At 35.7% G+C, this 26,628-nt stretch overlaps 4 protein-coding genes across 14 annotated transcripts in view; 2 read left to right on the top strand and 2 right to left on the bottom strand.

Annotated features, from left to right (window-relative positions):
• Positions 1-6,677, bottom strand: part of LOC129566197 (diacylglycerol kinase theta) — a 30,943-nt gene extending 24,266 nt beyond the window's left edge. For 5 of the 8 annotated variants that reach the window (XM_055441913.1, XM_055441915.1, XM_055441918.1 and 2 more), the window contains exon 1: positions 4,358-6,677. In XM_055441913.1, coding sequence (XP_055297888.1) covers positions 4,358-4,469 — 112 coding nt within the window. In that variant the 5' untranslated portion in view covers positions 4,470-6,677. The remainder of the gene's footprint in view (positions 1-4,357) is intronic. The other 3 variants (XM_055441911.1, XM_055441914.1, XM_055441919.1) reach the window with 1 other exon arrangement.
• Positions 6,678-8,925: 2,248 nt separating this feature from the next.
• On the bottom strand, positions 8,926-14,539 carry LOC129566196 (AP-1 complex subunit sigma-2). Of its 4 annotated transcripts, XM_055441910.1 has the most exons (6): positions 14,288-14,533; positions 14,113-14,169; positions 13,858-13,966; positions 13,593-13,730; positions 10,977-11,005; positions 10,139-10,686 (listed from the first exon to the last, which is right to left on the bottom strand). In XM_055441910.1, exons 1-5 carry the CDS (start codon positions 14,410-14,412, stop codon positions 10,988-10,990), a joined length of 447 nt encoding a protein of 148 aa, XP_055297885.1. In that variant the 5' UTR covers positions 14,413-14,533; the 3' UTR covers positions 10,139-10,686; positions 10,977-10,987. The 4 variants fall into 4 exon arrangements, with proteins under 4 accessions (XP_055297882.1, XP_055297885.1, XP_055297883.1 ...); XM_055441907.1 differs by lacking the exons at positions 10,139-10,686; positions 10,977-11,005 and adding an exon at positions 8,926-9,602 and having other exon boundaries at positions 14,288-14,539; XM_055441908.1 differs by lacking the exon at positions 10,977-11,005.
• Positions 14,540-15,621: 1,082 nt separating this feature from the next.
• On the top strand, positions 15,622-17,864 carry LOC129566194 (3,4-dihydroxyphenylacetaldehyde synthase 2-like). Its single transcript, XM_055441905.1, has 3 exons — positions 15,622-15,754; positions 15,843-16,077; positions 16,260-17,864. Exons 1-3 carry the CDS (start codon positions 15,675-15,677, stop codon positions 17,484-17,486), a joined length of 1,542 nt encoding a protein of 513 aa, XP_055297880.1. The 5' UTR covers positions 15,622-15,674; the 3' UTR covers positions 17,487-17,864.
• Positions 17,865-18,057: 193 nt separating this feature from the next.
• Positions 18,058-21,282, top strand: LOC129566195 (3,4-dihydroxyphenylacetaldehyde synthase 2). Its single transcript, XM_055441906.1, has 4 exons — positions 18,058-18,416; positions 19,539-19,773; positions 19,879-19,999; positions 20,098-21,282. Exons 1-4 carry the CDS (start codon positions 18,337-18,339, stop codon positions 21,180-21,182), a joined length of 1,521 nt encoding a protein of 506 aa, XP_055297881.1. The 5' UTR covers positions 18,058-18,336; the 3' UTR covers positions 21,183-21,282.
• Positions 21,283-26,628: the final 5,346 nt, after the last annotated feature.

Here is a 26,628-nt window from a genome sequence, read left to right as displayed (position 1 = left end):
TGCTAAATAAAATTTGGCATGAATCCCCTAGGTTGCGCCCTGATCCCGAATTTTTTACTTAGGTGAATTATATGTTTTTAATGAGCGCGCTCGCTATTTTTCACGTGTAAGCCAAACATGTGCGCTTTTCATTCCATGTACGCCTTTTTTTAAATCTTTTCAAACTTGTGCATCATTCACAAATCTTGGTCCTTTTTTCCGCTTTGTTCGGTAACACATTTTGCCTTTTGTCAATATTTGTGTTATACAAGGGTTTTTGACAAAGCTTTCTTTCATGCACCATTTTTTTTTTCTCTTCTGTCTTTTGGCAATTCAGAAAAAGACGTCATCGCCGATAATTAACAACATTTTTTTCTCTTGTTGTCAGACCATGTCACATGAGTTTTTCTATTGTTTTTCTCCCTGTTCATTCTCTCTTTCCTGACAAAAAGTGTGTCACGAGCTAAATGTTTTATGTCATCTCTGGCATTTTGGTGAAATGCCATATTTTTATATTGTGATAATTTTTCGTGTGCAAACAACACACCAAACTGAATAAACATACACGTCAAATACGCGCCCATAACGCATATGTTCGATGCTCATTGAAATTTTAATTATGTTCAAGATTTTTGTTTGCGTCATCGGGATTATGAACGAACCGAATGAGCAAAGCGAAACGAGAACGGGAGAGATGGAGAGAGAGGAAGAGCGCTCGCGAATGATATGCGTACGTTCGATTTCATGTTGAGCTGTTTGCTGAATTGGCCAATATCGTTGACGTTTGTTTATGATGACGATTTTCGCTTGTGCAATATTTCATTCGATATATATCGCTTAGAGGCCATCCCAAACATGATGAGCGAAAAGAAGAAGAAGAAAAAACACATGACAGCGGAATTAGAGACGAAAAAGAAAAGAGGAAAAACACACATCGAAAGCGATTAGATGAAAGAAAATCCATCGGTTGATTTTGCAATTAGCTTTGGCAGTTATTCGACGTCGCTGTGGTCATCGCGTACAATAACGACAATGTCAACGACGACGACGACGAGTGAGTGAGAGCACTTTTCAATTCTGGATGATGGATTTATGTAGTGGTGACTTAATTAGGTCTACAAATCTATTTATATTCCATAGGCAAATACTCAATTGATGTTGTTGGAGCATTGGAAAGCGAACGAGCGAGCGCACAAATGAGCGTATTCTGTGTACGTCATCAATTTTCTGGCAGCGTTGGCTCAATTATGAAATCACTTTTGTCAATTCAATGCTGATTTATGTAAATTCTGTGGGGCGAACACGACACACAGACAGAGGCACAGAGACCGAGAAGGACTCAAAAACATTTTTTAGTGGTTTATGACGTTGAATGCAGCCCACATTCAACTTGTTGTCGATATTTCGCCAAATCTTTCAAACCCATTAAGAAAAATACACACACAGCATTCGTTTGGTGTTCATTGAACTCGCAAAAAAGATGAAAAACATTTTCGTTTGAAAAAAAAAGAAAGAAGAACGGGACTAAATTCGGTTTTTTTTCGTATCCACACGCTAAATTATTGATGAATTTGAAATGTTGGACGCTTTTGATTTGAGATAAATCTTCGAATGTAACATGAAGTGACAGGCATTTCGTCAGCTAGATGAAATACAAGCGCAGAAAATAGCAAAATATCAGACGAAAAATAGACAAAATGAATGCCATAAATGGAAATGGTATTGGTGGTGCCTTTTCATTTTTTTCTTTTTTCTCCCATTTTGCTTTTGATTCATCTTAAATGTTGAGCATTAATAAGCATACACGTAGTCTCAAACACTAATTTTCTATTCTTTATCGCTTTATATCGTTGTCTTTATGTGTACCCATGCGTATTGGAGCGACTAGAAAAAAAAAACAGAATATTTCTATTTTACGAGCAAAGCTAAGAGAGCAAGAACGGAAAAAATATTGTGTAGCGCGTTGTGTGTGTCATATCATTGAGAGGTAGCGAACAAGCGAACGAAACGAATGAGCGAAACGTTGAACGAGATAAATGCTACGAGCAAAAATTTCGTGTGAAACATTTTCCACTACAGAAAGCTCTCGCTTGGCCTGTCGCCATACATCGTGTGTGTGTGTGTGTGTGTGTGTGTATGTGTGTATTGGTGGCCGTTTTCTCGCAGCACATATACGTGTATTGACAATGGCAAATTGCGTTGGTATGCGTGTTGTTCGCATGTGTTGTCAATACGCATGTCAAAGAATCGAATGTCTGTAAAAAGTTTTTTTCCCATTTTTTTCTCTCTCTTCTCTCTACAACTGCTTCTTCTTCTTCTTTTTTTCCTCTTCTCATCCTCTCTCTGTGTGTGTGTGTCGTTTTTTCCGACTAGTAGATGCCTCGGAAATATGTGAAATGAAAAAAAAAGATGATGATTTCTGGAACTTTATCCCATCGAAACTTTGTATAATCGAAACAAGTGTATCGCTTTATTAGAGCGAGTCTTTTTGTCATATTAATTGGATCAAAATAATTGAATTTGACTGAAATTAATCGGAATTCCGGACAAATTTCGTTGCCAGCAATATTTCTTCGATGCTTTTTGGCCACACAGGAAAATCAAAATGAAAGGGAAAAAATCATTTCGGGCAAATTACGCACAAACATAAATGGCTGGAGTGACTGAGAGAGAGAGAGGGGGAGAGAGAGAGAGAGAGAGGACGGTGGAGTGAGAAAGAGATTTCATTTTTCGAGTGGAAAGTATGGTATTTGTCTTGAGCAAAATCACTTTTGCATACAATATTGACTGAAACACTTGAATATTGATTTTTCCGCTGAATATCGAATCATTCAAGTGGCTTTTGACATCTCATAATCTACACGAAGCATTTCTGTCATCATGTCTTCGTGTTTGCGTTGCCATTGCTTTAATTGCTTAACCGTTGCACAAATGACATGTTTTTTTTTGTTTTCGACCAAAAACCGACGAAAAAAAAATCGGGCCCGCTGTTGAGAGACGACGAAAAAGTTTGTAAAAAAAAATCATCAAGTCGAAACAAAAGGGAAAAAAGCACAATGATTTCAATGTCACACGCGCCCTTGCGGTTGCTTTCAATATTATACGTCGTATACATGATTCGGTGAGCCAGAGAGAACTTTTAACATTCGGTTACCGTAGCCGTATGTCTCGTAGCTCACCCATCACACACAGTATGCATGTGTACAGGCAATCGACGTGAAAAAACGTTTATAAAATATTATAAATTACACTACATTTATCGCTTGAGAGTTGCTTTATTTGCATACGGCCCATTGTTTACGTGTGTGCAAATGTGGTGTGCGTGTGGGCAAATGGGTTTTTTTTCTTTTTCGTTTTCCGTTCGCTCCTTTTATTATTATTATTTAATGAGTTTGTGTGTGTGTGTGTGGATTCGTTTGCTTTGTCCGAGTTGGAAAGGAAACCGAAAAAAAAATGTATATTTAGTTTTGGATCACTTTAATCATGTATCGTAACATTTTTCAAGAGTGTCGTTGGCCCGTTGTCGCTTCAATTGGACTATATTTGTAAATACGGAAACAGAGAGAATGAGCGAGAGAGAGAGTGTGTGTTTCGGGTGAATGGGTGATTGCGCGCGTGCTATTTAGGTTTTTCGACTAGCGAACCGAAAACTACATGACATTCGACAGTTTTATGAATGCCACTTATGGGAAAGGGCATGGTTAATTACGAAATTATAAATGAAACCGAAAACAGAAACGCACACACAGACACACTTACAGCATATAGCAACACTACCAGCATCAATGCCAAGTGGAAATGTTATCACAACGAGCAACGTAATAAAACGGCTACGAAAACTGATTAAATCACCATTTCGAAGTTGATTTTTTTTTTCGTTCTGTTCGTTTTTCCATTGGGCGAAAGGAAATTGTGTGTGCTTTCAATCATTACATTGGGTTTATTTTTCTGTTTTCGTATATCGAAATGTCAGGGATCAACGACGAGCACGCAACGTTAGCTTTTAGTGACTTTTTTTTTTTTTTCATTTCAATTATTTTCAGTTTGGATGAGATTTTGTGAAAGACACATAGGCTTTGGCCATGCTTTTTTTATCACGTATCGATTTAGAGTGGTATTTAACATGGTTCTAAGCTGAATTTCATGAATTGTCTTTGAAAAGCTTTGGGATACATTGTTTTCATTAGATATTTTCAACGTTGTGAATCAAGAGAACTCTGAGAATTATCCTTAATGTTGCATTCATAGAGTGAATTCGTTGAAAAAATTAAGCTTCATGAATGGCAAATTCGTCATTGATTTTGTGTTAAACAAATGTTTTTTGGGGGGGGGGGGGGGGGGGGAAATGAATTGGATTAGATGTGGTTTGATTGTATACCTTCACAGATGTATCCTTGTCCGATAAGACCCCATAGTAAGTCGGAACAGTGGTGACAATAGGTTGGTTTGTGAAATGTTTTCTTGCCAAATGAATGTCCACCATCCGCCATTTTGTGTGTTGTTGTGCTTGTGTTGTATCAGCCGGTTGGTCGTCGAGGCTCACGCGACTCGAATCAAGTGCGGATGACTCGGTACGGCATCATCATCCATGTTTCACATACGACGGTTTTGTTGTTGTTCTTACTTGCTGCTGCTACTGCTGCTGCTGCTGATGGTCTGGTTTTACTTTTCAGTGTTGCGAACGAATGCGAAGAAAATGAAAAAATTCTGTGGTTTTCCGTTCGTTTTTTTGTTTATTTTCTTCTCTCGTTTAGTTCGCTCGTTCGGTGGAAGTTGTGTTTTTTTGTTTGTTTATTTGGCAATTGAAACACTTTTATCCATATTTCGCCACATGCACAAGTATGCAGAAAAAGAAGAAAAACCTAGTTGAGATTGTCTTGAATTGGTTGATTCTACTAGATACCGATTATTTTTTTTAATTCAATCGCCGTTCACATAGACACAAACATGTTACTTTTTTTCGCAATAGAAAGAAAGAAAAAAACGAATACTTTCTATTTTCATCGAATTTCAATCGAAATTTCTCAAGATTCCAGTCCAAAAATCATTGTACACCCATATGCATATAGAAATTCCTTCTCTACTTTTCTTCTTTTTTTCTCATATATATTTTACTTTGATTTCTTCTTCTCTTTTTTCCTCTCTCTCTCTCTTCTTTCTCTTTCTCGTGTCGTGGTGGTATTTTCCTTTTTGGCTCAAATCGATATAGCATTTATTTCCATATACTCAGGCAAAACAGGCACGGACACACTCTCATAATCTCCTCTCACTCACATCCAACGGATAATATTGTAACACATACACACATACACAACGCCAACCAATTCAGCACACCAACAACGACGAAAACGAGTAAATTCAACACACAATCTCTCTCTCGCGCGCGCTCTGCTCTGCCGCGTACACTAGAAAATTTCCACGATCTTTCTCTCGTAGACGTCGCTGTTGTGGTTGTTGTTGTTGTGGTTGTTGTTGTTGTGTCGTCGTAGTCGTCGTCGATATTCTTTTTCGGTTGGAGTAGCTGCTACACTGGCGCTGATCTTCCTTGGTGTGCACGTCGTATCAAGACAGGAACGGTGTTGCAATTGTGTTGGTGCGTATGAATTTGGATGAAATCGCTTTTCTTGTTCTATCTCGTTTTTCCATTCACTTCACTTGTTTCGTTCGTTCGGTGTTGGATAAATTTATATATGGCTGTGACTCTGAATATCGGGCATACGCGCGCGTATACATGCACACACACATGGATCTCTTTTTTCTTTCATGTATATATATATATATATATAACTACATATATAGAAATTATTTCTCTCGTTTTACTTCTTCTTCTTCTTCTTTTCTTCTTTTTGCTTTTGCGACGAGATTGAATTTTCGTTTTCGATAACCTATTGCTAATTTATTTATAAACTTTTTTCTCTCATCTCTCATCAATTTGCTGCGGTTGATTATTATCGCACATACTTTTCTATTATTATGGCAATTTCCATCAATTTTTTAATAACACTAGATAATTTGATAACATATGAACCAACAAACAAAAAAAACTAAATAAATCAAAATTATTTTTCCACTGATATCTTAAATTTTACTTTTGCACACTTAATTTTGTAAATTTTTCTTCCTTTTTTTTTGAAATCTCCGTCTTCGTTCTTATTCTTTTTCAGCTGCTATTTATGTTTGATTTTTCGCGAATACTTTTTTCTCTCTCTTCAATTTCGTTTTCATCTATTTTATTTGTTGGACTAACGATGAATCTCACTTCGGTTTTTGTTTCTTCTTTCTTTCTTTCTCTCTCTCTCTCTCTCTCTTATTTTATTTATTCTTTTTACACAGTTCGCTTTTGCTTTACAAAAAAAAAAAAAAAAATTCTTTTCCAAAGTTTTTTTTTATTCTCGTTTTTTTCGTCGCTATCTTCTTGTTCACTCACTTACAGTTGCACATCTGTTGTTGTTGTGTGTGGAAAGGAAATTTTTTTCCTCGTGTGCACGGCGCACCTCACGAGTGTTCTGCTGCTTCGTTCTTTCACCACTGTCGTCGTTAAATCATCTCATGTAGACTTTTGGCTCGATGCTACATTTTTCATGGTGTTCTTCTTCTTCTTCTCGCGATTCGAAATATCGAAAATCTAATTCGAACGGCAAGAGAGTCCGGCACCGATCTGTGTGAGTGTAAGCGAGCCTACACGATATAGCCGCACGCTGTCACCATTGGAAAATCACACGAAACAAAACGGAACGGCAAACATGAACGAAAAGCGACGAGGAAAAAAAAGAAGAAGAAGAAGAAGAATCATTTTCAGTTTTGCGATATTCTACACGGTTTGTGTCTTTTTCCAGTTCAGCAGACTTTTGATGTTGCCATTTCACTTGTGCGCTTTCACACACAAATGCCGAATGGCATACGGGCAGCCGCCAGGGCGTGAGATCAACAGCGCATGAACATCGCACATTCAAGCATTGCACGCACAAGCGTACAAACAACCATCGCTTTTTCCGTCCACATCTTTCGACAATTGCTCCAACGACCAACGACGTATATCGCATTCAGAATTGCATGGCGCCTCGACCTTACATTTTCTGCACTTTCAAATCCAATTGTCACGTTTTTGTCAGTTTTGTCGTTTGCAAGCACATGCGATTTCGCTAAACAATTGCTAAATGTTTCGTTTCTATTTTTTGAATCGCTGAAATCTATTCCGAATTTTGAACAAAACACAAATACAAATCAAGAGATGCGTCAATGGAAAGCTTACGTCAATGGAAAAAAAAACCAACTGAAATATTTTCATTCAAAAATTGAAATGCACAATAAATCTCTCCAACATTGTTCCTCTCTCCAAAATTCTATGTTTGAGCTGAAATAAGGAAAACACATTTCGATAGATGGTTGCACAATGCACATCCTCCGATTTTTTCGGCGCAAAATTTTAAAACACTTTAATTTTAACGGAAATTCAAACAGATTTTCTTCCACGACATAATTGGTGGCGTATATTTTGAAATTGCTGATTCATTTCCATATCAACTCCAATAGAAGTTAGCTAGATTGTTTGTTGTTTTTTGTCCCTCTATACACTTTTTATACTAAAGTCAACAAACAATTATTTATTACTCGTCGTTTGCTCTCTTACACCCAATATATCGATATGCTACCAAACCGCCGACGGCTCCCAAAGCGCCACCTTATCAAAATATGAAAATGTTAGAATTGCATCAACTGTAAATCAACGACACAATGTTTTCGTACAAAAATCGAGTTTACCTACTAACGCGCGCTTGGCTTCAGCAACAAATGAATCTCCAATCAAACCTACAAGCGCCACTTTTGTCACCATAGTAGCCATGCACAAGGCTGTACTTGGTTCAAAATTGTCGTTTAAATTTCGATCTTCGTTGTCAACTGAAATGTGCATGGTTAATTGAAAAAAGTCTCCGCTATGAAATTGATTTACAACAATAATTGGAATCAGTATTCACATTCCATTTCAGCCCCTAAAGTTGATAAGAACGTTGCGAAATGTAGGAAAAAATTGATTAAACAATTGTTTCAATTTGACAAAATAGAATATAAAGAGCGTTTTTAGATCGAATCTGACTGATTCAATCAGTAATGGAGCGAGTTTGACATTACCTCGCTGTTCCTTTTTCATCTTCGATATTTGTGTTAAATCGCTTCCATCCACCATTGGATTATCTGGATAACCAATATCATAATCTTCATTCGGATCGTCACTGATAATCTCTCTAAAACCACTGGGTAGAGAGAACACAGAAATTTTTTTTTTATTTCAGTTCAGTGTCAGAAGTAAGACTATTGTCGCGCAATGTTCACATGGTATTCTACGAAACGATTTTGCAATTTATTTACTTTGCGTTGAAGTCTTGATCTTTAGTGATAAATATAAAACCAAACTGACGAATCATCTATAAATATGTGTTGTGATCTTTTACCACTGATGCTGTTCAATTCGAGTGTTATCAAAGTGTGTTTACGGGGCAAAAAACAGGCCCAAAGCTCATTTGTTCAGTATCAACAAACTTTCGACTAGGTCACAATGTAAAATGAAATAGTTTTAATGACGGAATAAATTGAACGCAAGGAATGGCATCAAGTTAAAGAAAGCTACATTTATTTTCAATACAAACCTTGTTTCACGTGAACAAATTAAAATGCACATTTTTAGACGTATTTAGTTATATCTTTACTGAATGTTTCAATGCACCTTCTTACTACTTACTACTTACCTTCTTTAACGTGGAAAAAATTTTTTCTCTTCGAAGAAGAGATGTAAGAATCTTTTCCATTTTCAGAATGGTTTATTTAAGCGCTTTTCGTCCAAACATCTATCAAAAAGTTCTAAAATTGTGCTAACGTCAGAAAAACGTGTGCCATTCGAGAGGTGGAAGGGTGGGGACAAAAGTGATCAACATAAATAAATGCTTGTCGTTGCTAATTGAAATGTGGTTTATTTTGATTCTGTTTTTTTTTTTTAGCTAAAAAGCAATAACGTTTTTTTTTACACACACGAGAAAAAAAAGGGAATGAATTCCAAGTGGTAATCAACACTGTGCAAATAAATTTCTCAATATCACATTCACACGTGCTCGCATTATAATTGTAATCTAAAGTAATTAAGTATTTATTAATTGTGACTTGTGGGAATTTAACATGTCATTAAAATGTATTTTGATTTTCCTATTAAAACAATTGAAGACAAAGTGCGAACAACAATCGATATCTTCAATGAGTCTTTTAACTTAATCAAATTTAAAATCTGAACGAAAAATAAAAAATTTAGTTAATATCGCATCCAAATTGTGTATGAGTTTTAGGTTTGTGATTCAGCCGAAACGAGAGATTGAAACGAACAATATTAATACTGATATCGAAATTCGAAAAAATTAATACATTTGTTTATTTTGCTTTTTTTTTGTTTTGATTTAATGTTTGTGATGCATGCCGTTTATTCAGGATTCAGAGTTGAGCAATCAATATCAATGAGTGAGCATATTTCATTCAGTACAACCTATTTTGAGTGATTGAGCCGAAATTGTTTGCTTTTTTTTGTTCTACTTAAGTTATCCAAGCCCATGATCGTCGAAGAAACCCTGTGGTGTTTCATCCTGAAAATAGATGTGAAAAAAAAACACAAAAAAGAGAAATTGCAGCAAAAAGTCTCTTTAAATTTCTTTGTTAAAAAGTCAATAAGTAAGTCAAGACCAAAACAGAATACAAATTGATTTCAAACTAAATCCATTCGGGGAGAGAAAAGGGTGTGAGAGAGAGAGAGAGAGAAAAACATACGCAAGAGAATTGCATTCCGAAGCAGACACACAAAATAAGATATCAAATAGACAATATATATTTCATTCCGATACATTCGATAGGTTAGTGCATTTAACAAACGTAGCTACAAATCAGTAAAACATTCGATTGATTTTCGCTAGCAGCCCATTCATGCTCATCGTATGCAATATAGAAAATATTTGAAGAAAAAAGTTCAAAATTTCAAAAAATGTCGCAAATTAATTTGTTTTTTTAAATCAAAAATTCAACGATCGAAACAATTATTATCATAGTTTGATCGATGTTTCCGTACTCTTTCGTCCTAGTTGTCACCGTTCAAAAGTGTCACAATAATAAAAACATGGCAAACAGATTGATGTTGTATGTCTTTAGAAAAAAACGTTTATTTGTTTGGTGTTTGTGCGTTTTGGTTTTTTTTTTTTTTTTGTATAACAATTTGTTTTTCAACAACTACATTGATCACTATAACTACGATTTAAAAAAGTTTCTTTTAAAGTAAATTTTATGAAATTACGATTAGTCGAATAGAAAGAAAGTGTGGTTAATTTCAAAAAATTTCCGTAATCCATCCAATTCCACAATGCTAAGAGCTACGGTGTCTGTGTTTAAATATGAAAATCGTTTTGTTTTTACCAAAGAATAAATAAAAATAAATCTAGCAAATAATTGGAAGTGTCACAAATTGATCCAATATACTGGTTAGCATAAGCCAAATTGTGTTGATAACGTGTTAGTACTGAGTATGTGAATGTGTGTTGTTTTATTTTTGTGTGTGTGACATTCAAATTTTGGCTGAATTTCTATTTTCCTTTTTTCTTTTTTTTTTGGCTTGTTTCTGAGTAATTTGTAATGAGTCTAGAGTAATCCAATGTCTTTTAAGGCCCCTTCAACCGCTTCGTCCTAGAGTTTGAAAAATTGAAATTGTGATTCAATTTGAATGCGTTGCATTTTAAGCGAAATGTTTTGTTTTTGTTTTGGTTTTGTTAGTGCTAACGATATGCATTTCAAGTGAGGTGATTTTAGCTACAATTCGCGGTAACACAAACTGCGCGTGTATTTTTTTGTCGATAGATCAATAAGCAATACCAAAATAAAAAGTAGCACATCAACACAGTCGAACTATTTACAAATAGTTTTCAGCGACAGAAAAGGTCAAATTTACGCATCTGATTTTTAAAAGCAACAAATACCTTGCTTCCCATTATCCCCTTGAGGCAGACTTCATTTCGTCACATGAATGATTTTTTTTTTTTCAGAAAATGGCAAAAGCACACATTAATAAATGGTTCATTTTTATCATGATAATTACGCGAAAATATCCAAAAAGCAAACATTTATATCGAAATTATTGAAAAAAGTGTATTCAAGCAAAATCGGAACAAAAATGTCTATGAAATTTTTATTGTAATAAGCCAGAATATACTCTGAGATTTTGCGACTCTTGTTTTTCGGGCTGCAGCAAATTAAACACAAATGGCAAGTTAAATGCAAATTAAGATCCGTCCACATGTGAAATGTAATCAAAGTTCTAATGAAAAATTGGCAGCACACAAACACACAGAAATATCAAATGAATTGCCAGATGATCATCCATCCCATCAAATGGTTAGCATTTTTTGTTGAAATGATCATATAGATTAAACGGTAAAAATGTAAGGAGAATACAAGAAAATACCCACACCAATGTTAAACAGCGAGCCAGGCATAGTACATGAAAGTTAAAAGCAAAATTGGTTGTCATTTTTCATAACAATTCGATAAGAAATTTCGAGAAATTTTACTGAATAATTTTTATTTCCCCAATTCTTCTTCCCTTTTCAAACGAATTCCCAAAAAAAAAAACGAAAATGATGAGAAAATGTGTCAACAGAGATAGAAAAATTTCTATTAGAAATATGTTGATGAAGAGAAAAGTAAAAGAAAAGAGTAAAAAAAACACAAAGAAAAAAATCATCCTGAAACAAGTGGTGACAAAAATATGATTTGATTTCTTGAAATTGCATTTTATTCTTGTTGTTTTTGTTGTTTTGTTTCGATAAATTAATTTGCGAAAAGAGAATGTTCGATAAAAAACTTATTTACATATCAAGTCAAAAAGTGAACTTAATTTACTATTTATCTTTATTTTTCGAGTGCAATTAAAATGTACCAACAAATTAATAGAAAAGAAAATAAAACTCATTATAAAATGGAATGCAATTCAAAATGATTATTAACAAGAATGTTTGATTTCTCGAAATGTTTTGAACATTGTAAATGTTTTTTTGTTTGTTTTTTTCTGCAGGAAATTCTTCTAAGAGTATAAATTTTGATAATTTTCTAGAAAAAAACACAATTGTTTTAAGTAAATGGCATTGATGACATTCCTTCAAAATTATGACTAAACGGCAAAAGGCCGATTTTTCGAATAATAATTTCATAAGTGAAATACTCTTTCAGTTTTGTCATTTGACTGTTTTGTTTTCTGTAAGTACGTTCATTATCTAAAAACTATATTTATATCATTTAAATTCGTATTCATTTAGAATTTCATGTCTTCCTATTTTTCCTCAACTGATTTTGGATTTTATTAAAGCGATTTTTAACATTGATAAATAAATATTTGATGACAATCGTTTTTTTTTTATTGTTGTTTCAATTATTTTTGTTTTCATATTTGGTTTTCAGTTTGGTACTGCGATGAAGGATTCGAAACGAAATTCAAAAAATAGGCAGAGAGATAGAGAGAATACTAGATATAGATAGGGAGGCAGGAGAGAGTCAAATTGAGATTTAAAAAAAAAATTGCATCTAAACGAGCGAGCGACGGGTTAAAGAGAATTACTATTACTAAACGGATTCTACTCTATTGATAGCTACCAATTGGAAATGTTGGCGTTTTTTTAAATTCTTTTTGTCAGTGTGTGTTTAAAAAAAATTACGAACTGCAATGTGGTTAGGCAAGTTATTGTCGGCATTTTTTTCAATTCATTTCTATTTATGACTATGGTGTTCGATAAGGTGTGGTTGTCATGCTAATTAAATGCTGAAGATATTACTTTTGTTTGTTTAGCTAACAAAAATATAAATTGTGTCATGCAAAACTACTGTGTACTGAGATTCAAAAGAGGTCATGAAAATTAAAGAGCAAACAGCAAATGCTCAACAATCAACTGCATTTCCAAATTTTAAGCTAAATTCTGTATCTATTAGTCATGTGTATGTGGTTGAACTGTCAAAATTTAAAAAAAACAGATGCTGTTTTGGTGTGCATTAGTGTGTCAAAAACAAAGACGGTGTGTGAATGTAAACTCTTTGTGTTTGAATGAAATATTTACAGTCTGAATCAGTGTAGAAAAAAAACTATATTCGTGCAAAAGATCAAAAGTAATAGCCTCTGGACGGCATTTCAATAGGTAGAGTCATGAGTTGTGGAGAGATTTTTCACGTTTTTTTCTTTCTTTCGGGAAGAACTGGACACAACAACGAAATAGAAACGAAAAACAGTGACACACAAAGACAACGTTGGACGAGACACAAAATAAATAAACTAACGTCAGCCTCGGAAAAATGAATACAAAAACAAAAGATGCAGAAAATAAATTGAAGGAATGTTTTTTTTTTCATCGCAATCGAACTCGTTCGAGGAAATTTTCGATGCCTTTTGGTTATTTCATCGATTCAGATCACTCCATGACAAAGTGATGGCATGGTGTTGGCAAAAGGCATCGTCAATTCACATTGAGATTTGTTTGTTTTGTCATAGATTATTCGGTTTTTTTTTTGGTTTTTTTTTATAAGTCATACGTATCATCGGGTGTACTGACCTCTTGAAGCACATCTTGAGCTGCAATCGCTTTCAGCACATTCTTTTTCGATGTCTCTTGCATTTCGCCGCCAATCAGCAATTCATCCAATATGAAATACGCCTTTTCAAAGTTGAAAATGATGTCGAGCTCACATACCTACGCACACGCACAATCACCCAAAATCAAACACAATAAATCAACAATGTTTCGAAATGGAATTTGCTTTTTCAGCTTTCTATTTTCTAAATGATAAGATATGCCGCATTTGTGTTGTCATACTTACACTGCCAAAGTATTTATCCAATAGTTCCACGTAACGATGGATTATTTCCAGTGTTAGCAATTCATTATCATTTTGTTCGATTGCACAGCAGAAATACAAACTAGCGTATCTAAAAGTAAATTTAACCGAATCGAAATAATGAGCAATTGCCCGAAAATGAAACGATTGAACTACCAGATTCATTGACCTCAGCCGTAATTACGATGAAGTCATCACCAATCTCAATCGCACTATATTTTACTGGGTTTTACTCACCTTTTATAAACGATTTTACTATCTTTCCATTCCAAGAACGAGCACATTTTCGGCTTTCTGCAAAAAAAAACACCATTTTTATTGCATTTTATTCAAACAAATTTTGCTGTTGTTGTGGCACTTTGATTTAGTCATCACTGCACTGAAACAGGTGCTAAATTTTCTTCTACTGTACCTTGCCAAAATTGTTGTGATCAATTCCCGTGTAATTTTCTTCTTCACTTTGTCCGGATAGGCAACATACCATTTTTGTAACCGGAGCTTGCCTTGTCGGCTGAACAACAGCATAAACAACATCATGTTAGCCGCTTTTTATCGGATTTTCTTTTCAGGATGGATATAAAAAAAACAATACTGAAGAAAAAATTCTTTGCGACTTTACACTTTGATGCAAGCTTAACAATGACACGACAATCAATTTTTTTCGACTTTTGCTTTTTCGATTCGTATTCGACCGAATGTCAAACACACTTAAGTATTTCGAATACGTAACGATGCACATGAACAACAACGCCATCTAGCGGTCGTGGTGCGAGACGGTTTTGGTGCGATGTTTTAAGTTACAGTGGCACAAAGAAAATTTATTCACAATATGAGACAATTTTAACTTATTTCTTCATATGGATTTTATTGAACGATGTTTTTACACATGTTTTTCTACGTATTTGGGCATTTCCTAAAAAACTGTTAAAAAGTCATATTGTGATTGAAGTAAAAATTGAATTGCACCAAAAGATGCATTTTTGTTTACCATATTATCAACATTACACACGAATAGCATAGAAGAGACACAACCAACTTCCAACTCTGAACGATAATGGAAACGTCCGAAGGCTAAAGTTCACATATTGAACTTATTTATCATCGATATGCATATTTTGAATTTATGGGCCGGTATACTTATCTATACACCGTATCTATACACATTTATGAAGTAATAACTCATAACTGAATTTTATCAACAAGTTCAAAAGGAATTTGTAGAAAATTTATTTTTCCTCTTTCAAAAGGGAACTTTTTTCTCATTTCGCTTTAAATTTATCAACAAACCTCTAATTTGTTTGAAGGAAAAATGAAATAAATCTTTAAATTATCGGAATAGTTTCGTTCGTAGCAAAAACAGAAAACATGAATAAAAAAGAAAACGCACAAAAGAAAAAAGTAAATTGAATGTTACGAAATAACAAGCCGTTTGATTGATTTGAGTAATTAATAAAAACTAGCAGCGTAAATCAATCAAAACCGAAACCAATGGCGCGACTTGTGAAAAGTGCAATGTCTCTTTCACTATGTAATATTCGCCATTTAATATCGATTTGGTTCCATAGAGTAAATTGAGTTGTTAGGTTTGCGGCAAAACATTTTTGTTTATTTGTTTTTGTTTTTGCTGCAGTTTTTTTTTCTTTCAGTTCAGCAATGTCATCAATGTCTTTGACAAAACACAATTTTTTATTGTAAACATTTCTTTTCGGTAATATTGATGTCAAATTCGGTCAACTCAATTCGAATATATTTAGTTGGTTTAAAATCGTTCACCAGTTAATTACATCGAAGACAACACGATGGACGCAAAGGAGTTTCGTGAATTTGGATACGCGGCGGTTGACTTTATAGCAGACTACATGGAAAATGTGCACGACAGGTTCTTATTCTTCTACAGTAGTCAAAAGCAAAATTTAAAAAGAATAAAGTGAAATTTTAAAATATTGTGTGTATTTGATGCATTCCAGACAAGTGCTACCCTCAGTTGAACCGGGATATTTACACAATTTACTGCCGTCCAATGTGCCAGAGCGATCAGAAGACTGGAAAGATGTAATGCGAGATGTGAACGATAAAATTTTGCCCGGTTTAACGCATTGGCAGTCAAATAATTTTCACGCTTATTATCCGAGTCAAACTTCATATCCAAGCATTGTCGGTGATATGATTGCTAACGGTCTTGGAACGGTTTCGTTCAGTTGGGTGAGTTGTGTTAAAAATGATCAAAGAGTGTGATTAATAAGTATTTAGAAACACGATAAAAGTATCAACATTGTTCTCTTACGATTGCTCAAATAATTGACGGAGGAGATAATAATTGGTCAAATTTACGCATTAAAAATTTCAATTCAGAAACAAAACTAAATAATGACTTTTTCTTCCAGATTTGTAGTCCGGCTGTAACCGAGCTCGAAGTGATTGTTGTTGATTGGTTGGCCAAGTTTTTGGATTTGCCGAAATTTTTTTTGAATTCATCCGAGGGCCCAGGTGGTGGTTTGCTACAAGGCACTGCAAGTGAATCGATGTTAGTGGCAATTTTGACGGCTCGTGATCAAGCCGTTGAGCACTTGAAATTAAAGCACCCAAACTTGAGCAAGAGTGAAATCCGTGGCAAATTGGTGATGTACAGCAGTGATCAAGGTAATAGTTGTGTGGAAAAGACAAGTCGATTAGCTGCCGTATCGATTCGCCTGTTGCCTGTTGATAACAATTTAACGTTACGTGGTGAAAAACTGCGTATTGCCGTTGAAGACGACGTTAAAAATGGGAAATTCCCTTTTGCATGTGTTGCAACGCTTGGCACAACCGGAACGTGTGCATTCGATAATTTACTTGAAATCGGTCCAATTTGTCGAGAGCACAACATTTGGTTACACATTGACGCGGCCTATGCTGGTTCTGCATTATGCTGCCCTGAATTTCGATCATTGATGCCGGGAATCGAATACGGTGACTCATTCAACTTCAATCTACACAAATGGATGATGGTGAATTTCGACTGCAGTGCCATGTGGTTCAGAGACACCAGTAAAGTGGTCGAAGCATTCACAGTCGATCGAATTTATTTACAGCATCATTTTGAAATTGGTTCAAAGGCACCGGAATATAGAAACTGGGAGATTCCATTGGGTCATCGTTTTCGTGCGCTCAAAGTATGGTTCACGCTTCGAATCATGGGCGCTGAAAAGATTCGGGAAAATATTCGGAATCATGTTCGTTTGGCTGGTCAATTTGCGGAGATGATTGCAAACGATACACGATTCGAAATTATTGGTAAACCAGTTCTGGGCTTGGTTTGCTTCAGGCTCAAAGGCAATTGTGAGCTCACAAAACGACTGGTGGACAGTTTAACCGAACGCAAGAAAATATTTGTGATTCGAGCACAATGCCACGAGAAACTGGTGATACGTTTCGTTGTTAATGGTCTAAAACCGACTGAAAAAGACATCGAATATGCCTGGAACGAAATTCGAGCGCAAACTAACGAGATTCTTAAGAAAAATCACCGAAAGACTGTAGAATTAAGCAAAAGTAAATGTTTGGCGGATTTCTGTTCAACGGTTCATGTTTCGAATAATTTACCGCCAAATCAACTGCTCTCAATAGAATAAGTTAGTCGTGTGTGTGCGTTGTTTTTGTGCCAATTAAAAATCATTTGCGTAAAATAATTTGGGTTACGTTGTGTATGTTTTTTCCACGTATCACGTGAATTGTTTATAGTTTACAGCCCAAGGCCTATCGATCAAAAATTCCCGGTTTTGTCTGGCGTCATCAAAATGTTACAAAAACTGACATAATTTCGACGTAGAAATCCCCATTTGTTTGTTTTGGATTTTTTTTTTCCTGACCGAACAACAAATGTAATCAAGACATGTATTTCAGACAGGTTTCTTCGAAAAACGAAAATCTAAAAGTAATTTAGGTAACGTCTGACAACAAGTAAGAGAAGCTACTCATTGGTATTTGGATAAGATGATGGATTATTTACTTATTTCGTACCGTTATTGTCCACATTTCTTTGGCTTTGTCTTATCCTAAGTGCATTTACACAGAATCGTCATCGGTTGAGATGTCATTTTGTGTGCATTTCCAATCATTTTCTCTGTCTATCGGACGAGAGTCTTGGGTAAACAAATCTCGAAGAGACATAAACAAAAAAGTGTCCACCGCATATTTTGGGTATATTAAGCTGAAGACTCGTTTCAAGCCAGTTTATTGTTTCGATAAACGTCGAACGGTGTGCACGTACTATACACAGCAGAACCAACAGATTATCAAAAAAATTTATTCAAAAAGTCGACGTTCAACATATTCTTTTTTCGCTTTGTCTCGTTACTTTTGTGTGTGGAAAAAAAAAATTGGAAGAAGACTGCGTTCGCATTTTTTTTTAAATATTCAAATCTGATTAACTGAAAATAAATATTCCGAAGAGAAAGTGGTGACAAAAGCCAAGTTTTCATTATGGATGCTCAGGAATTTCGCAAGTTTGGACATGCTGCCGTTGATTTTGTGGCCGAATATTTGGAGAACATTCGTGACAGGTTCGTACATTTGGCCTATATTTTGCGGTCTCTTTTTTGTCATTTCGTTTATCAAATCAAAAATGTTATTCATCAAATATTTAAATTTATTCGTATTTTGACTTGGTGATGTGAAAATGTAAACAAAAAGCCACAGTTTGAATCAAAACGTTGTGAAATACGTTGAACGGAAGGAACACTTTCTTCTATTTGATGAAATGATAATAGGAAAATTCAAGGTAGAGAACAAGACATTTCCAATAATTGAATTCACAAAGAAGATTAGATCGATCGATCGGTCGATAAGAATCAATGAATAAAAATTTATGACCCGATCTAATAATTTTAGCCAAATTGATTTGTAATATTCGAAAGCAGCCAACCAAACGCGATAGATGGTCAGCTACGGCTGACGCTCGTTATCCAGATAATTTGCGTGCGGTGAACGCATATAGAACGTTCCGCTGACATTCCGTTTTTGTGACGAGCGATCCATCCAAATTAATGATAGAATCCATGAATTTGTTTAGATAACACGTCACAAAGTCAGAAAAATTATGGATTCTATCATGAATTTGGATGGATCGTACGTCACAAAAGCGGAATGTCTGTGCCGGTATTCTGGAACACAATCCGCAAAAATAATGCGGAATTATTCCGAGCGATCAATTGTATTTTGGAAGGTGGTATCCAAACGTTATATATGGATTTGTCTCTTTTTCATTGATTGAACGTTTGGTTTCCACCTTTCAAAGTACAATTGATCGCTCGGCGGCAGCGAAGCGTTCTATATGCGTTCACCGCACGCAAATTATCTGGATAACGAGCGTCAGCCGTAGCTGACCATCTATCTCGTTTGGTTGGCTGTTTGAAAGGTTTCATTTGTTGTTCCATGAATTCAAACGAGTTTGAGTTTTGCGTGATATGAGTGAATAAATTTGCATTGAATCGCAAAATTTATTCTAATTGATTTGCATAAAACCAAACCAAATATCAAACGATACAAAACGGTTATTTTGGCTTGCTCAATTTATTATATACGTAGTTTTACCCATTTCAAATATACAATTTTTACCGGTGCTCATTTCTCTGTTTTCATGACAGTTAATTAATTTGTTTGATTGTTTTTTTTTCTCGAAACAGACCAGTTTTGCCATCAGTAGAACCGGGATACTTGCATAAATTACTACCATCCGAGGCGCCTGAGTTGCCTGAGTCGTGGCAAGATGTGATGAAAGATATTGGTGATAAAATTATGCCTGGTATGACACATTGGCAATCACCTAACTTTCACGCCTACTATCCAACGGCAACCTCATATCCGAGCATTGTTGGCGAAATCATTGCCGGAGGATTTGGAGTTGTTGGTTTCAGTTGGGTAAGCATATTTTAAAGCTGAACGGAAATTTTCAAGAAAAAGAAGAAGCAACAATTCAATTTTCCAAGAACCAAACCGTTAACACTTTCTTTCTTTCACTTCAAGATTTGCAGTCCGGCATGTACCGAGCTTGAGGTGATCGTTATGGATTGGTTGGGAAAATTTTTTGCTTTACCTGAAGCATTTCTCAATTGCTCAGAAGGACCAGGAGGTGGTGTAATTCAAGGTAAAGTCGAGAAATTCCAGTAATAATTTTCTTTAATCCGTTTCGAATGCAAAATAAAATGCCATCTAAAACCGAACATTTTTTTCTTCAAATTTTAGGTTCAGCAAGTGAAGCAGTCTTAGTTGCTGTGTTGACGGCCCGGGAGCAAGCTGTGCGGCGTGTGAAAGCTGAGCATCCCGAAATGAGCGAAAGTGATATTCGCGGTAAATTGATAATGTACAGTAGTGATCAAAGCAACAGTGCCATTGAAAAATCGGCTCTACTATCTGCCGTACCGATTCGCTTACTGCCGGCCGATAAAAATATGGAATTGCGTGGTGATACATTCCGTGCGGCTGTTGAAGAGGATATACGAAATGGCAAGATTCCGATTTGTTGTATCGCCACTCATGGTACGACCGGCACTTGTGCCTTTGATAATATGCATGAATTGGGACCGATTTGTCACGAGTACAATATTTGGCTGCACATTGATGCGGCTTATGCGGGAGCTGCATTGTGTTGCCCGGAATTCCGTTCAATGATGAGTGGAATCGAATTCGCCGACTCATTCAATGTCAATTTACACAAGTGGATGTTGGTCAATTTCGATTGTTGCGCGATGTGGTTCAAGAATGCCGATCAAGTGGTCGACTCGTTCACCGTTGATCGAATCTATTTGAAGCATCAATTTCAAGGGGAGAGCAAAGCACCGGATTACCGTCACTGGCAAATTCCATTAGGTCGCCGTTTCCGTGCACTTAAAGTATGGATCTTGCTTCGAACACTAGGCGCCGAACATATTCGTGAGAGAATCCGTAAACACACGCAACTCGCCAACATGTTCCAGAATCATGTTATAAATGATTCACGCTTTGAAATCGTTGCGAAACCCGTATTAGGTTTGGTGTGCTTCAGACTGAAGGGAGATTGTGACAAGACACAAGAATTGCTCGATCGAATCACTGACGGAAAGAAAATTTACATGATTCCAGCGAAATATCACGGCAAGCTCATGATTCGCTTCGTCGTATGTGGCCTGGAACCCGAAGAGCGCGATATCGATTATGCGTGGAACGAAATCACATCACAAGCCGACCTCGTTTTGGACACCAGCCGCAACACCAAAACCGATCCAACCACAAACTTTGCCAGCAACGTTCAAATATGCAACAGCCCGCCCGATAAAACACAAATTATTTAATCGAAAATATAGAACGCGGCACGATTCTTGCCAATATTCTAATTTTAATTTTTATTCGTTGTTGGAATTACGACAAAATAAATTATTTATCATGAAGTAACGCATCTGGTTTTTGATTTGATTACCTGATTAGCTACTGAAAACACAACCAAATGTGTCAAGTTCACGTTTTGAAATTGGTTTTTGATTGATTTTGGGTGAGTTTAAAATACTATAACCGTCGGTTTATGGCAAAGAATATGGATGAATTCAAATTTGTTGCCTCATAAATAAAGAAAAGAACGGTTCTTAAACACAACATGGAATGTTGCTCTTCTTGTTTGTATTTTGGAAATGGACACACATTACTCGTCGAACAAACTATCACATTCTTTTTTGTTAAGTCTTGTCGAAGTGACTTGATGGTTCCATTGAACTTCTTGTTAGATCGAAAATTATCTCTATTTTTATTGCTTGTCCTTTACTAGCTATAAATTACGATTGTTATCATGACGATTGTAACATTAAAAGAGAATTTGTCATTCAATCGTTCGATACGGTTCTTCCATTTGATTCTCATTTTGAAGATTTGAAAATATTCATAAACTTTTTAGATAGCGTTCAGATTTTACCTGCGATCAAAATCAGGTTGATACAAAATGGTGAGTATCACAATAACTTGATTGGGATTCAAGAAAAGTCACACTTCATGGAGAATTATTTTTATAAGAAAAATAGAAGAAATTTATTTCATATAGAAAACAAGACAAAAAGATACAAAGAAAAGTCGTTTTTTTTTTACAACAAAAAAGATGACAATGCACTTTCGAAAGTGGATATTTTGACAAATTCAACTGATCATCAATCATTTTTTTATATTTTGTTTTCATTTCTGTGTCCAATACTTGGTACAGCAAGAATAATAATGATTATTATTCCAAAGACAAGCAGTTTCCTGATGGCCAATGATTTCTACATGATTTGCTTTGAGGAACTATCGAATAATTTCGACATGAATGCAAATTCTAAGGAATTTCAATAGACAAACATGTGTTTAAAATCCAAATAGAAAGAATCCAACTAATAATAATGATTTGGAAACTTTCAAATTGCGAACGATTTCCGTGCGTTGTTGAAATTGTTGAGTGGCAATTCAATTTCAATAGAAATGCAAATTACATAAACCAGTCAAAGATATTATAAACATGTTAAGTGATTGAGGTTGATCGGTCGTTGGAAGAAAACGTCGTACCAGAAGCAAGAACATTTACACAATTGATTGTGGAAGGTCGCGTCTCTCTCTCTTTGTTCAATTGGCTTTGATCGATCAACTACCTGTGAATTGAGCAAAGCAAGCAAAGGGCCGGTGATTAGATCAAATCCCGTGTAACTATTTTTAATGGCATTCAATTAATGAAATGCTTTCATTAATTAAATTGTTCTGTTGAGTTTATGAAATTCTTTCCGTGTTTTTTTTTCTTATTCAGCTTGGGAAAAACAAACAAACAAACGAAGCGGACGGTGGCTACGTTGGATAATTACGGAGCTAATTCTTTGCCAATCAAAATACCAACGATGTAAGCTAAACCGTAGCATAATTGAATGCGAAAATGTGAATGCAAGCGCTGCCCATTTTGATCGTTCAATTTTTTCGTTTGTTGTATTCTCTCCATCGACCGACCAGCCACATTCATCATTTGTCGACACAATGCGACCGTTTACTCTTACTTTAAACTGACGTTTTTATTTTGTGTTTCATGCAGGCCCGAGATGTTGACGTACAAATTGACACGAGTCACCGCAAGAGTCAGTGCGGTGAATAGGAGTAGACAAACGATACAAACATGCATTCAATGCGAGTGAAGAGAAAATGAAATAATTGCGCTTGCATTCTACTGCGGCTCGAGAGAGTTGAACAAATATTAATGATTAAAAAAAAATGAATTGACGAAAGTTGAAATGAAAACGGCCAATTCAAATGGAACACATACCGAAATGAAGAGAAGAAAAACAGAACAGAAACATGTGTTTCTGTGCCGAACTGCACGAAGCAATGCAAAAATTGTATCGATCCGAGGCAGCCAATTCTTAATCATTGAGTTGCGTTGTTTGTTTCTTGTTCGTAATTAACGACAGAGCCGGAGAGAGAACGAGAGAAATACGAAAAATTCTCGCATGGTCATGTTAACAGGTACACGAATAACACAAATTATGTATGAGTGAGTGTGTGTCGCACGCGCGAAACCGACCACTTTAAGTGGAGAGTATTTTTTACTGAGCCAGCCTCAATGCGGTTGATGTTGAAAAAAAAGGTTTTTTTTCTCGCTTAACTGTACATTGTCCTACTTTTATCAATGATACCGTATCGCATTAAGACTTGGTGTTGTTTTGCTCACCAGCACCAATGCGTATAGACACATGCGAATTCTACTCACCGCGTTCTGTCTTTCTTTTTCTCCCAGCGACAGCAGCGACAGTGGCAGCAACGACACTGAAATTTCATATCCAGCGGCCAACAGGCCCAGGTAACCAAGCCACTTGATGGTACAAAACTCGAAAATAGCATCGAATTCGTTATAAAAGCAGGTTTTTACTGTTTTTACAGGCAGAAAAAAAAATCACACATACACACATTGCAAACCATTTGATTTGATTTGATTGAATCGGCATATTTCTTTCAACAGCAAATGGATTCGCTGCGATTATATCTAATTTTATTGCTCGACGCATTCCATTTCGAATTGAATGTAATCAACGTAATCATTTGGATTTCTTCATCTTCGAAGAGCCCCATTTTATTGATGAATACACCGGCTGATGATTTGCTGGCTGGCCGAAAAAAGTGGCATGAAAATTGACGGTTATGGAACATGTTATGCGAATGATGATTTGCAATCACACATACACACACAAGCACATCAAAGACGAGCGAATGAACAATTGCACACGGATTCAACAACGCAAGAGATGAACAATTGTAAATTATTGTGCAATTTATCAAGAGCAATCAAATCAGAACTAGATTTGGAATTACAGCAGCCTCTGCTCCCCTTTTTGCCGCCGGTAACGGTGATGAGTTGATAAATTGATCGATTCTAAGCCATTCTACAACAAATGATTACGTAACAAAAACGAATAGCTACGGTGTTTTTCCCTGTATCAAATCTGTCTAATAAATTGATGATAAAAGCCAAATTTTTTGCGCATATTCTGATGGGTCGATTAACGAAATGGCTTTCTTAACGGTATCGCGACGTCAAATCATGATCGAAATCTAAATGATTGGATGGCAATTTTGATATGCATCGAATTAAGCGAAATCAACTGTTTATTATTTTTTTTTGCCATCACACACCATTGTTTGAATAAGAACAATCGGCTGTGAACTCTCTCTTGCGCGCGCGATCACGGGAACGCGCTCGCTCGCGGTTGCTTGCAAACTCTCTTTACATCCAAATTAATTTGCAGCACGTACAAATTGAAGCCCGATAACAATCGATTCAATTGCATGAATTGATATTTAAAAAAGAGGCAGCAAAAACGGTCGTGTGGTTTCGGCGCAAAACGTGAAAAATCGTTCAATTTACCAAATTTGCGCATTCATTGAGAATGTAAAGTGAAAGATTTCTACGTGACGTGGTCATTTCTAGATGGATATATTCTTTTTATTTCGTTGGATTTCTTTTTTATGCCCAATTGACCAATGGCACAGACAGAATAGAATTGAAAACGCGTAATTTGTATGCTAATATTTATCGTCTCGTTTACAAACATTCATTGTACACTTGTTGATGATTTGGTTTTCTGTTCGTTTTTTTTTTTGTTTGTTTGCTAACTTTCTTTCATTCTCGTTCAATTCATACGGTGTGGCCAAGCGCGCGCAGAATAAAAACGCCGCTGAAATTAAATACTATAATTGAAACGATGTTTTTCTTCCTCTTCATTCGGCCCTGAGCTTAGCCGTTTTTCGATGAACGCAAAATGAAATGGAGATGACATTCCAAATAAAGAATGACGGTCGTTAAACTAAAACAGCCAAAATATTTACTTTCATTTTGAGGGAAAAAAAGTGTGAGAAGAGAGAACTCCATTAAAAATAATGAAGTAAAAAAAAAGAAATTCTTTTGAATAGTTTGCTTGTTTTTATTCTTCTTCTTCTTCTTTTAAATGGTGATGTCCCCTACTGAGATAGTGATAAACGTTGATATGAAACTGAAACCATCAAGTTAAGAAGAAGAAGAAGGAGGATAACCCATGTGGACAGAAGAAAAAAATGAATGAATGAAAGAAAGTTGTGTATAATGTTAATTTTGTTAAGCCAAAGATTTATGCGCAGGTTAATGGAAATAGAATTTCGGCATTGATCCCAAAACGCTCAATCAGCCGAATTGTTTTGATTGAATTTCAGTGTGGATGAGAATCGAAAACGACCGGAAAATCACAAACACACGGACAGCAGAAAAAAAAACACGATGTTATTCCCATAAATGAAAGTTATTTGAATTATATCAAGCGATTAATTTACGAGAATTGCTTTTTCTGTTCTTCGCTTGTTAATTTTGTGCGTGTGTTCGTTCCAAAACATGATTTTAATTTTTTTCCACACAAAAAAAAAACAGATCTTTTAAATGTATCTTTTTCTTCGTTTGGACAAATATAAGACCATTTCGTTGAATCAAGTGTATTCTATGCGGTTTCTGTCGCTTGACATTGTGTTCATTGGAGAGAGATGAAATTGTTGTTGTTTTTTTATGAATAATCAGTTGGTTTGTCAGCAAACAGTTGTGCGCTATGGCAATGCCCTACATAATCAAACACGCTGCACTGCATTTCTAGCCTTTCTTCTGTCTTCTTTTCAGCCGTCATTCTCATTTTCTGTTGATGACAGCATTTCTCTCTGCATGCATTTCAACGCTAAACCAAACGCTCGAGTGAAATGTATCAGCGAGAGAAAAGAAACAAAAACTCGCCGTTTTCAGTGGAAGAATACATATATTTTTTTTGGATGTTGTTTTCTGTTTTCTGTTTTCTGTTTTCCGTTCTTTTTCATGTTACTTCTTCTTCTTCTGTAAGCATTTCATTGAGTTTCGTCGAATTGTTATTATTTCTGCTGTTGTTGGACAGTGTTTTTCTCTTCTCTTACTTCGGTTGCTGCTGGTTCCGAAACAGCGGTATCGGACTTTATGAGGCCTACACAAAATATCATCGTCATTCAGGTGATGTGCTCAAGATGCGTTACCATTTCGTCAATGAACGAACGGTGTGCCATCGAAATGTAGGCTACTCAAATATTTGAACTGCAGCTAGCACACACACACACACACACACACACACACACCCAACACCGATGAGTGCCAATGGACTCTAGCCACAATCATTATGATCCATTCCATTGTTATGGCCATCGACTAATTTCTCTTGTTTCGTTTATTGCCGTCGTTCTACATTGTAATTTGTCTCTCGCTGG

Source organism: Sitodiplosis mosellana, unplaced genomic scaffold (genome assembly GCF_009176505.1).
Source record: "Sitodiplosis mosellana isolate CC-2019 unplaced genomic scaffold, AAFC_SMos_1.0 Smas_scaffold_3, whole genome shotgun sequence".
NCBI lineage: Eukaryota > Metazoa > Arthropoda > Insecta > Diptera > Cecidomyiidae > Sitodiplosis > Sitodiplosis mosellana.
This window is presented reverse-complemented; position numbering and strand designations above follow the sequence as displayed.